The 12,041-nt window shown below is 45.2% G+C and overlaps 2 protein-coding genes across 5 annotated transcripts in view; one reads left to right on the top strand and one right to left on the bottom strand.

Moving 5' to 3' along the window:
- Positions 1 to 2,320: 2,320 nt before the first annotated feature.
- CGGBP1 (CGG triplet repeat binding protein 1) lies at positions 2,321 to 9,400 on the bottom strand. Of its 4 annotated transcripts, none has more exons than XM_054166019.1 (4): positions 9,116 to 9,400; positions 8,405 to 8,614; positions 7,799 to 7,864; positions 2,321 to 3,808 (listed from the first exon to the last, which is right to left on the bottom strand). In XM_054166019.1, the coding sequence occupies exon 4, from the start codon at positions 3,784 to 3,786 to the stop codon at positions 3,283 to 3,285; it is 504 nt and encodes a 167-aa protein (XP_054021994.1). In that variant the 5' UTR covers positions 3,787 to 3,808; positions 7,799 to 7,864; positions 8,405 to 8,614; positions 9,116 to 9,400; the 3' UTR covers positions 2,321 to 3,282. The 4 variants fall into 4 exon arrangements, with proteins under 4 accessions (XP_054021994.1, XP_054021996.1, XP_054021997.1 ...); XM_054166021.1 differs by having other exon boundaries at positions 8,414 to 8,614; XM_054166022.1 differs by having other exon boundaries at positions 8,405 to 8,521.
- Positions 9,401 to 9,755: 355 nt separating this feature from the next.
- The window catches only part of ZNF654 (zinc finger protein 654), a 36,963-nt gene continuing 34,677 nt past the window's right edge, over positions 9,756 to 12,041 (top strand). Inside the window, exon 1 of the mRNA XM_054165878.1 lies at positions 9,756 to 9,957. Within this exon, the coding sequence (XP_054021853.1) occupies positions 9,826 to 9,957 (132 nt within the window). The 5' untranslated portion in view covers positions 9,756 to 9,825. The remainder of the gene's footprint in view (positions 9,958 to 12,041) is intronic.

The raw sequence follows: 12,041 nt of genomic DNA, 5'->3' as shown, positions 1-12,041 counted from the left end.
CCCCAAATTAACTGCCCCGAAGACCTCCTCCAAGCCACCCAGGATTCCCCCCAGGACCTCCCCAAATTAAACCCCGCCCAAGACCCCTCCTAAAATTAACCCCTCCAAGACCACCTAGGACCCCTCCCAGTGCCTCCCACACCCTCCCAATCCCCCCCCACCAGGACTCTTCCCAGTCCCCATAGGACCCTTCCCAGCCCCTCCCAGTGCCTCCCAGTCTCTTCCAATCCTTCCTAGTCACTCCCAGTCCCTCCCAATCCCATCCCAGGCCCTCCCAGTCCCCTCCCACTCCCTTCCAGTCCCTCCCAATCCCCTCCCAGTTACTCCCAGTCCCCTCCAGGTGCTGTGTGCCGCAGGCTGACTTCGACTTTGGTGGCCAGCAGAGAGTGTGGCTGAACACCCTCCAGACCTGCATCGCTTCAGCCTTCACCCAGCACCCCCTCCAAGACCTCCCCAGCCTAGTAGGTACCCCAAAACTTCAACCTGCCCCTCTGGCCCCCCCAAAAGTAGTCTAGGAAAAGGTTGGGGACCCCAAAATCATCTTGAGAGACCTCAGAAGGCTTGAGGGGACCACAACAATCTTTTTTTATCCTATTATTAGGATATCAGTCAGCTAGAGTTTGCACATCCTAATTAAGTCAGTTATATTTAAAATCCCGACAACCAAATTTTGCTTCCAAATTTCTGTTAGTAGCTCATGGCAACGCTAAGATTCCTCACCATGCTCATACCCTCGGCACCATCTCTGCTTAAAACATTCAACTGGTACTAGAATAACTGCTGAAAATATTACAAAATTGTATTAATTCTGTAAATTGAGGCTTTGTACTCAGACTGCTCTATAAGTAGAGTAAGCTTTGGTTAAACAAAGTGTTCCAATATTGTTTTGCTTTATTGAAAATTTCTGGGTTTCTTTTTGCAATAGAAGTTGTTGAAGTTGCTAACTTGTTTTTGTGGAAAACCATCTAAGTGAAAGTAGATTGAATTTGTTTCCGTTTTCAAAAGCCTGTTTAATGTTTCCATTAAGCTTTCCAAAATGTCTGTCAGTTGGCCAGTCAAGAGAAACACATACAGCATTGAATCCTATCTAAAATGGTTACAGGGTGGAGCCTGTTAGCAAGAACTGAGCTAATTAGCCCAAATTCAAACCTCTTCATCATAACTTCTGCTCTAGATGCTTTGGTTTAATGGGAGTCTGTTTTCTCAGTGCTCTGCTGGTTTCTAAAATAGCATACAAAAGGTTAGAAAATTGAAAAACAAAAGCCAGGATGTTGTTCCACTGTAATGAAGCAGCATCTGTAACAGACCACTTTGGATTATTTGTCAGGACAAAGACACCTTTCACTTGTCTTAAGGAGATTTTTACATCTAGTCCAAGGCAGTTGGTGATCTGAAGCTACTGCCAATCTCGTGCAATAGCAAGTGAGATCTTGGAAGGCAAGCTTTGGTATGTATGGTTAGAGAAAAAAGAAATTACTGCTGTTCTGTCTGAAGTTCTAAACCAGCAACCAATAGAATTGGCAGGATTGCTGTGACTGGAGTTCTGCAAGCTTCAACAGGGACTAAAGGTGCAGCAGTGCACTGAGTACCTGTGTACTGGTACACAAGGACAAGCAGCTACCTGCTATTTAATTTTGTCTGTTTATTCAAATAGGGCTCATAGCAGGTGGCTACAAGACAGGGTTGTAACGTAACAGAAGTGCGTTTCTGGAGAAGCTAATTGCACAAACATCAGTTGTTGCTAAGTATCTGTCTCTCTCAATCCAGCAATAGCTAGGGAAACAGCTACAGAAACAAAATTGGCAGGTTACTTTTGTCTCTTTTTAGCAATTATGTAGTATTACTGTAAATATCTGGATTAAAAGAAATACTGAGAAAGAGATACTGTCAAACTCTGCCTGTGAAAGGAAGCCGAACTGAATTGGCTCCACTAGAAGTAGTTAAAGCATGCTTACACTATTGCACCCACTGAGTGAAGGATTTCTGGGCTGCTAGAAGATGCTTGGCACCTGCCTGAACCTAGGGCATCTCAAGAAATTCTAGAGCACCTAAGGGCTGGTCATGTTCCAATACTTTGTAAAATGCTCCCTCATTCCATTAAAAATCCTTATAAAGCACTTACATCAAGTGAGCCATTTGGCATAATAATTTGGAATAGCTCAGTAATAGTTCACTACATTTGGGAGAGCATTAGCACAGAGTAAGAAATGCAGCATAGCTTCAAAATATACATGCACTTACAGGCATTGACCAGCTTTTTGATTACTATTTTGATTACTATTTTGATCACTTTACATCCTTTGTCTAAAAGGCTTAGACATGTAGAGGACTTTCAAGGAAAGATGGAGAAGGCTCTTCTTCTGTGCACCATATAAAAGCTTTTTCAACTTTGTAATTCAGTGCCTTCCTCACCCCAATTTAGATTTAGCATCCTTTGCCCTGCTAGTAAGAAAAAGGCATTCATGCTCTCTACTAAGATCGTGGTCCAGTATAAGTTCCGCTTGCCGGTAGCTGTACTGCGAGTCACTCCCAAGTAACTGGTTTGTCTACTCAACTTCCAAAGATTGGCACTGAAACCGAAGAGGACATTTTAAACTAAGACAATGAACCTTTTTTTTTCTTTAAAGCATGCATGACAAACCTGCAGAACTCCTACCTTCCTGAGAACAGTGGAGTTCAGAGGTCAGTATTGGCTATTTAAGTTATAAATTAATACATCCACAGTTGTACCAAACAGGATAAAAGAGTATTACAGAAAAAAAAGGTTTCCCGTTTTAGGATGTAAACCAAACTTGAATAGGAATTTGTAATAATCCTCTCCCAACAGAGCAGTTGTATTTTAACTAACCATTCTTGCATTTCAAATGTGCAGCACTTCTTCTCATTGACAGGATAATGGACAAAGCTATCCACTGACTAGATTAACAATCCCTATTGCGTTGTCTTCCTTGTGTATTTAGATGCACCATTTAAGTAGGTGAAATCCTCTACTGAAGTGCCTTTTTCTTAGCGTCAGTTACAGATTGACTGAACATAGACAAGGTGTATGCCTGGTATGTTCCCTACATTCATTGTGAGTTCTATGACAACGTATCTCTGAAGTCTACAGCAGGGTTAACAACAGTCCATGACATACCACTAAGTTCACAAATCGATTGTCATTTTTACAAGAATACAAAATAGCTGTAAACCCAATATGTAACACTGTATATATGCATGAATATAAAAATAAACCACACCATCAATACATAAAACTTCACAATGATGATAACAGTTTTCTTCTCAACCGTCTTCAGTATTGATGAGTTGGTTCTCATTGTCATACCCATCAGGCAGGTATGCTTTCCTTAGCTGGTCTGACTTAGGTATTGAGCCACCGTTCTTGACGTAGCGGGACAGGAAGGCTCGCACAGATGGATGATCCGCCTTCTCAAGTGGAATATTAGCTTCCAGGCACATTTTCACAAAGTCCTGGATGACGCTGTTTTTCTCTGTCTGGGCAGTACTGTTGCATTGAAGGGAGGCAGTCAGAGTCCTTTGCTTCTTCCTGACATTCTGTTCTTCAAACTCTGCCTTTCGCTTTGTGTGTGTTTTAGACTTGAGGTGGTCATTGATTGCAGACTTGCGAACATGATTCAGAACCACATTGCAGGAAGTACAGAAAAGTTTTCCTCCATCTTCATGCAGCTCGCTGCCAAACTCAGTTACACGATCCTGAGGAGTTACATACAAAGCAGTCTTCGAGCGGTTACGTGATGGAGCAGACTTCACTCCAAATCGTTCCATTGTTGCCTTCAGTGAACTTTACCTGAAAATTAAAAGAAAAAAGGTAAGTTGCAAAAGGGTGCAAGTAACTTCAACCAAATAGTTCCAGATGCAGTCCTTTCAATAGCCAACAAAACCTACAAGTATGAAACTGTTTTTGAAAAGGAGACTGAAGTTCCTCATGGATCACAGCAAAATACTTTTTTAGTTTCTACACCTACAAAGCTCAACCCTCAAATCTCAAACTGTTCATCACTGAAAGCAAAATATAAAAGCTTTTTGGTTTTTCTTGAAGACAACTTTTATTCTTTACTCTTTAGAGTAAAAGGTTCTTAGTATTTTCAACATATTTGACCATTTATTCGTTATGCAGAGTCCATATTTTTCTGTTTACTTCCTGAAAAATGTGTATTTATTCTGACAGCAAAAGCTCAGCTGTCCAAATATCAGGCAACAAATCACAAAAGCCAGTAAGAAAACAAAGCATCAAAGAACTCAAACCAAATAGAAAAAACAAGCCTAAACGTAGATTGCATTTCTTGGGGAACACCCCACTTTTGCTCCAGCTCAAGTCACAACTATTAGATTGAATCTTTGGTTCAAAAGCAAATCATTTTGTCATTGCAACTAGAGACTGCTGAAACAGAAAACTACAGACATTTTCAAGTCAAATAGGAACCCGTATTTTCAAAGACAACTTTTATAAGAAAACCAATGAGACACTTTCTAATTGCCATGGGTTTAGCCAGTTAAATCTACTGCTGAGTATCTGATACCCTGCTAACATCACGCCAGCTTTAAAACTAGAGTACTGGCAGGACCAAAGCATCATGGGGCTCGTAGTTCAGATTGTAATAAGAGGCCGCTTCTTTCTGGTTGCTGCTTCCAGTTTCTAGTTTTGGGATGATGGTCTTTTCTGCTGGACTGGCCATGGGTTTGGGGGGTGGAGTAGTGGTTTTATCACTGGCTTCTGTTGCTGCTTCTGTACTTGCTGTGCTTTTCTGCAAAACAGGTTAAAGTAATTGTATGTTGTATCAGTTCACTAAACACTCCTTATCTCAACCCAGGGTTTTTTTGCATTACTTTTCCTCCCAATCTGGGGAGGGAGGGCAGAACTGGGAATAGACTGCTAAAACCAGGGACAGTCTATTTGGGTACCCAGTGTGGAGCAAAGGGATCAGAGAGTGAGACAAGACAATGAGAGGATTCAGTTAAGGCTCAATAAAAGACTTTTGTATACTTTTCCACAGTATTTGCTGTGTTGATGTATCTGCTTTCTGGGAGTGGCTGTAGCTGAAGTGCCGGGGCAAATGCGCTGGGTCCTGACTCTCATTACCTTACAACACATTCTTATGCACCTGTGCTTGATGTACTTTTTCTAGTGGTGCTTATCATCTCATGGAAATGGCTTAATGCTATGGTGTTGCTCTGCTGGTTACTGGTATATTGTGATATGGCTATTCCACTTGGTGTAGATGTAATGTCACCCAACTGGTGGTCAGACTGATGCAGGTTTTTCCCAAGAATACCACCTGGAGATCTGCCTTGCACCTGGATAGTTATGAGGGGCAGTGTGTGCAGGACAGTGTGCGCAACTGCCTAGGATGGTAGTCACCTCCAATGTCCTGAAATTTCACCCCTGAACAAGAGCAAAATCCTGACAAACTGTTAAAATATTTGGAAAAAATATGCTGTCAGTCTGGAAAGTCCTGAGAGACAGAAGTCACTGTGATGTGTTTGGGCCTGGCCCATACTTATTGAACCATTCTCATCACTGTTCAAAGCGCTTATGGGCAGACCAGCAGGCACCATGGCTACTCTGACCCCAACAGCAGGCATGGCAGCTGCACCAGAGAACCAGCCTGTGCCAGCGTCAGTCACCTCTGTATGGAAAAAGAAACCTACAAGGAAAACAGTTTATCTTGCAAATGATGAGGATGAATGAGGGTCATCAGGAAAATAAGAGGAAGAAACAGATGTAGTCATTCAATCTTTATCCCTGACCCTGAAAGATGGCCCAACAGTGGATGGAATGGCTAACAGGCTTCTGCAATACAAGGCAATTTTCTCTTCCTCTGTACAGGCCTGCGTTTCAGCTATGAAAGAACGGTCCCAGAAGGTCATAAACTTCAGAAAGAGCATGTCCTAGTTCCCACCTGCATGGTCCCATTACAGCAGGCACTTCCATGTCTGAGAATCTGGGAGGTACACACCATCGTGTGCCCTATGATTGTATCACAGTCTCACAATATAACTAAGGTTGGAAGAGACCCCAAGGATCATCGAGTCCAACCTGTCCCAACAGACCTCACGACTAGACCATGGCACCAAGTGCCACATCCAGTCTCCCCTTGAACACCTCCAGGGACGGTGACTCCACCACCTCCCTGGGCAGCCCATTCCAATGATGAACGACTCGCTCAGTAAAGAACTTTTTCCTCACCTCAAGTCTAAACCTCCCCTGGCACAGCTTGAGACTGTGTCCCCTTGTTCTGGTGCTGGTTACTTGTACTTACGTGACCATGGGGAAGTGGAATGGAAAACCCACAGCAGTCCTAGCTGCATGAGTCTGTGAATTACGAAGCTCTCCCTAGAAGAATGCTGCCCCAATTTCCAGTGGAAAATTACCAAAATCCCAGAACTACTGATGCTGCTTCTGATTCTCCTGAAAGGACTTCCAAAGAATCTTTACAGGACTCAAGTGATTCCAGTCAGAATTAGAGGAGCCCAGCCTCCAATCAGGTGGAGTAGAGAGATGATTTGGTCTACTGGACTGTGTGGATCAGATGCCTTGACAAGTTGAACCCAGGAGAGTATAAAGCTTTAGTAGATACAGGTGCACAGTGTATTCCAATGCAAACAAACTACAAGGGGTGGAACCCATCTATATTTCTGGTGTGACAAGGGGATCCCAACAGCTGAGCGTGCTGGCAGCTGAGCACTGGAATGCAGGCCAGAGTTGGCTTTCACTTGGACAGGTGGCTAGAATTGACTGCCCCAGGCGTGGAAACACAGCCCCACCATTGGGACTGATCACAGATTGATTGAGACTGTACTGGAACAGGGTGGAGTTCCAGAGCATCTACGGTCTGTTGCGTACCACAAGGAAATCTCATTTCAAGTGAGAAAGGATAGTGAATGGTGTATATGTTGTATGATAATTGCTACTGAGCATGATGCAGATGGTATAAGGGGTGGAAAATGTCATGGGTTGAGCCAATTTAATCTACTGATGGAGTATTTGATACCATGCTAATGTTATGACAGCTTTAAAATGAAAGTGTGAGTAAAGTGAGTAAAGCATCATGGGGCTTGAAGTTCACATTGTTAGATGACAGGCTTCCTGTTTCCGGTTTTGGGGTGTTGGGTCTTTTCCGCTAGGCTGGCTGTGGGGTTGGCAGGGGGTGAGGAAGTCACGTCATCACTGGCTTCTGCTGCTGATTCTGCTTGTACTGTGCTTCTCTGCAAAATAGGTTAAGGTAATTGCATGTTGTATCAGTTCCTTATCTCAGCCCAGATATTTTGGTGTTACTTTTCCTCCCAGTCTTGGTTTGTGAGAGCAGACTGTTGGAACCAGGACACTAATATCACTCTAAATTACACTATATTACCAGAACTGGCAATAAACTATGTACTAAAATGAAACAGGATCTGTTTTGGGGGGTTTTTTGGTGGTTGAGAAATTGAGCTGGTGTAAATCTTAACCAAGATAATTTAAGTCCTTTTCAAAGTTGAAGTCAAGAACCAGCTCTGTTTAGGTTTAAGGTTTTCTGAGCAAACTACATTAAAATCCTACTTCCTTAACAAAACAAATTTGGAAAGTATTTTGAGGAAATGTAACGGGGTGCCTGGGCATTTACTGATGGGTATGAATGACTTTGAAGAATTTTGTACTGACTCTGCTTACAAGACAGACTGAGATGTGAATACTTTTACATGTATTAGTCTCTACACCTATTGTGTTACACAGAGAGCTTGCTGTTGGAATGTTTTAAAAGATCTGCCTTTGAAAGACCAGAACTTCCAAACTAACCATAAGTTGAGCTTGTCCAGCTCTAAGGAATGGAGTTCCTGCTGTCCAGAATGCCTTTCGCTTGCTCTGGAAGTAAAGGAACAGAGAATTCAGTTTTCAAAACAGTCTTGGTTCTTAAACCATTGCTATGCTAAGAAATGACAATCTTTTTTTTGGGGGGAAAAAAAAAAGGTAACAATGACTTTGCTATTAGCTACTTTTCTAGTTAAAATTTTGTACTCTCTGCTACTTTCTAGAATTGTAAGTCTTGACCCATATGGCAGAACACTAGACCAGGATAAACCACCTTTTTTTGGAATCAAAGGAACTTTCAGCATACTGGTTTTTGCTTTATGCAATTTATCACCATGAGTTTCCTAAGTAACTGCTTCCTGAAATCACACAGAAAACAAGTCTTAACATAAACTTGTTATTTAGGGTTCTGAAACATCAAAACAAATCCCTCACCAAAGTAGTTGTTTGCACTTAAGCTGTATCAAAATCCACAGGAATTCTGTGAACAGTACAACTACTGAAACTGGATTTTTGGTGGGTTTTGTTTATTTTTGTTGGTTTTCTTTTTTTCTCCTCAAGCTCTGACATGGATTCTTTGATACTTTCTAATACCTGAACTACCTTCTGGGTTCCCAAATGCAGGGGAAGGTGTGCTTGAGGACAGCGCATCCAGGACAGGCACCAGTTACACCTTCCAATGAGGCAAGCTTTTCCAAAGTGGTGGGAGTCCTGAGGAAGGCAGATGAGCACGCCTTGGCTGAACAGTCACCGGAGACAGAACCACGACGTGCGCACGGTACCTCTTGGTGACCCCGCGAAGTCCTTCACGTGAAGGAGAAAACAACTCTGGCTTTCCAACCGCCAAACAGGGCTCCCTCACCCTAACCAGCATCCAAAACTCGAGTCACTTATTCATTGGCGTTTGGTCACTGGATTGATAGCGGCATTTAACTCGTAAGGGCTTATGAGAAGGGGCAGGGTCCGCGCTCCATCGGCTGTCTCTCTCCTCCCCCTCCCCATAGGGCTCAGGGCCCGGCCCAGTCCCAGACGGTGCAGCAGGTACCCCAGCCCTCCATTCCCCCTCCAGTTTCGAAGCGGCAGGAGACGGGCGCCCCGGGCCCACTCCCCTCCCTCCCCCGCCCGGCACGGCGATTGCTTTCATGGCAAAGCCAGAAGGCGCTGCCGGCCCCACAGCCTCCTGCCCTCGACGACCAGCCCCGGACACTCCACAGCCGGGGCTTCGAAGGAGCGCGGGCGCGGACGGGCCCCGCCGAGGCAGTACCGTCCACCGACCCCCGCCCGCCCCCTGCCGGTCCCCATTACCCGCTCCAGCCGCGCAGTTTTCCCCCACCGCGCCACCGCGGGGCTGCCGCAGCTCCTCCGGGGGTCTCTGCGCCGTGGGTCGGACTCGCTCTTCCACTGACGGCTACCGCGCCGCAGCCAGACGGACCTGGAGTCCGCGGTAGGCGGGACTAGGAACCCGCCTAGCAACCGCCGCGCGCGCGCCCACCTCATACCCGCCGCCGCAAAGCAGCCAAATGGGAGGAATCCCTCAGCGATTGGTTTCCCTTGGCCCAGCGTGCAGAGATGGACGGCAGTTTAGCCCAATTAGAAGGGGGGGGCGGGTATCAGCGTTGCGATGGAGAAGTACTCAGACCAGTCAGGGTAAGCGAGGACGACAGCGACTTCCAGCGGAACGGGGCTTTGGCCAATCGGAGACGGCAGGAAGCAGCGGAGGGAGGTGTAATAGGCAGGATGAGAAACCAATGGTAGAGGGAGGTAAAGTAACGAAAAGTCTTTTTCTCCAATCGAAGGACGTTTCGGAGGAGCCGGGTGGAAGGGAGGAGACAGAGGTCAGAGGTTATCAGCGAGTCCTCTTGTCGTCGGCCGTTGATCGGCACGGTTGCTGGCCCAATAGGATCGCTGCGGGTGGGTGTGGCCGGACATGAGGTGGCGCGGAGTGAGGCGTCCCTTCCGTTGTGGCGGGGTGGGGGTGCGGGGGTATTCGGTACGCGCAAGGCGGCTGGAGCAGCATGGCGGAAGACGAGAGTGATCAGGAGTCAGAGCGGCTGAGTGAAGAGCTGGAGGCGCTAGTAACGCCAGGACTTCCCACCGGTCTGCCGGCCTTTCTCAACAGCCAGTATTACTGCCGCCGCTTCTGCCAGGTGAGTGCCGACCCGAGGCCCCCGCCCCCCCCCCCCCGGCTTGCTCCTTGCCCCTCCCCCACTGAGGCGAAGATGGGGTGCAGCGGGGGTTGAGGGCCTCCTTGTTATCTTGGGGTTGCGGGGGCAGCATGGTGCTGTGGCTGCTTCCTGGTGGCCTAGGGTGAGTGTAGGGGCAGGGTTAGGGGATTAGCGGGGCAGAGGGCCTGATCCGGCCCGGCCGGCTCCCGGGCCTTGAAGCGGAGAAAGGGAGCGAAGGAGACGCCTGTCCGTCCACGCGGAGTGGCCGGGGTACTGGCTCTAAGTTCTCCCGGCCCGGGGGGAGGGTGGAGGCTGAGGCAGGCGCAGGGCTGGCTGGGACTGGCATGGGGGAGGGGAGGAGAGGGAAGGCAGTTCTGAGCTCGGCGGGGTGGGAGCGTCTGAGGGTGGCGAGGCCCCGCCGCTGTTGAGAGTCTTTGGTGTTTTCCGTGGCCGGCGAATTGAAACATGTTTGGTGGTGGTGCGGACAAAACAATTCCCTCTGGGTTCACCTGAGCTGGGGAGTTGGGCAGGTGGCGGAAGGAGGGCCTCGGAAACGGTTCCCGTAATGGTGGTTAAGTTAGACCGGGGTGTGTCTGTGTATATGCATATGTATTTATTATTATTTGCATGTTTTTATATACATGTATGCATTATTACTTGAAAAGCAGTATTTCTTTATGCGGACCTAGAATTCTTGTGCTTTTTGTAGCCTCTTTATGCATGTCTTGCAGAGTAACAGGCAACAACAGGTTGTTTTCCTTGTTGCTTTCATCAGCAGGTGTTGATTAAACATTGGTTATGCTGGGTATATTTCAGCCCGCAGTACTTGATATTTTCGAAACACAGTCTAGAAGTTACTTTGTATGAGATAAATTCATGCTGTCGATTTCTTGTCTGCTTCCATTTAAATGCCTGCACTTCTTCATTCTTTCTTTGTTCTCATTTTAATATTCAATAAAACAATGAAACATCTGTTTGAAATCTCGGGTAACATGCTGCTCAGTAAGCACACAGGCTGCTTTTTGGGCTTATCAGTCTTTGTATTTTCCTTTCTTAGTGGTTTCTTTAAAATGTATAAAAAAAAATTGTGAGCCAATAAAAGAAGTGTAGTGCATAGTACAATGGTGAGAATTTACAACTCTATTTAATTAAGTTGGAAGGTTGGAAAGATGTTTGCTTCTGCTGAGCACAGAGGTATATCTTACATTTTTCTATCTATACGTACCTTGTGTCGAATTTATTATATTAGGAGGAGGTGTGGGCAGAGTGGTAGCTTCATATACTAATGCCATTACTGTTTCTCAGCTAGGAATTAGTAGGGAACAGAAGAGGATAAGACCTGGAAAGGAATTTGCCTGTAAAATAGTTTATCATAGTTATTACTGGTAGAATATCTGAATAACTTGACCTTGACTTCCCCATAATTTCTTTTGTGTAGAAAAATTGCAAAACCCTCTCCCCTGCTTTGGTTTTCTTTGAGTTTAACAACTCTACACATGGGCATCCAGTGTCCTGAGTATATAAAAGGCTCTATTTCTTTCTAACTTTTTGAATAACTCAGATTATTTAAGGCTAAGTATGAGTTATATATTAACACGTTGCCTCTAGGGATACGTTTTTTGGTTTAAATTTGGTCTAGTGTGATCAGCATTCATGCTCACTCAAAATACAATGTTCCTTTTTTCATTTAGGCATTTTTAAACTGATTTAACTGTATAAATACAGGATCTTAATTGCTGCAGTGTACTGGTACAAAACCTTGCGTGATACCTGTATTGATGGATGTGTGCACTACATATTAGCTTGTTTATCCTCATTAAAATGACAGCAGTGTAATTACATTGGTCTGTCTGTATGTATGCATATAGAGGGCTAAAAGGCCCTCAGTCTGTTTAATAAGTGGTGAAGTATCTTTATCCTTCTTCAGAAAGTATCCTGAAGTTTTGGTCACCTCTTATAGTAAAATAAAACTTCTGTAAATGATGCATCACTTCACTAGATTCAGCTGCCTTTTTTTTTCTTTTTTGTCCCCCTATATGTATTTATTTTTTTAAATTTGTTTTCCC

Source organism: Dryobates pubescens, chromosome 12 (assembly GCF_014839835.1).
Source record: "Dryobates pubescens isolate bDryPub1 chromosome 12, bDryPub1.pri, whole genome shotgun sequence".
In the NCBI taxonomy this organism is placed as follows: Eukaryota; Metazoa; Chordata; class Aves; order Piciformes; family Picidae; genus Dryobates; species Dryobates pubescens.
This window is presented reverse-complemented; position numbering and strand designations above follow the sequence as displayed.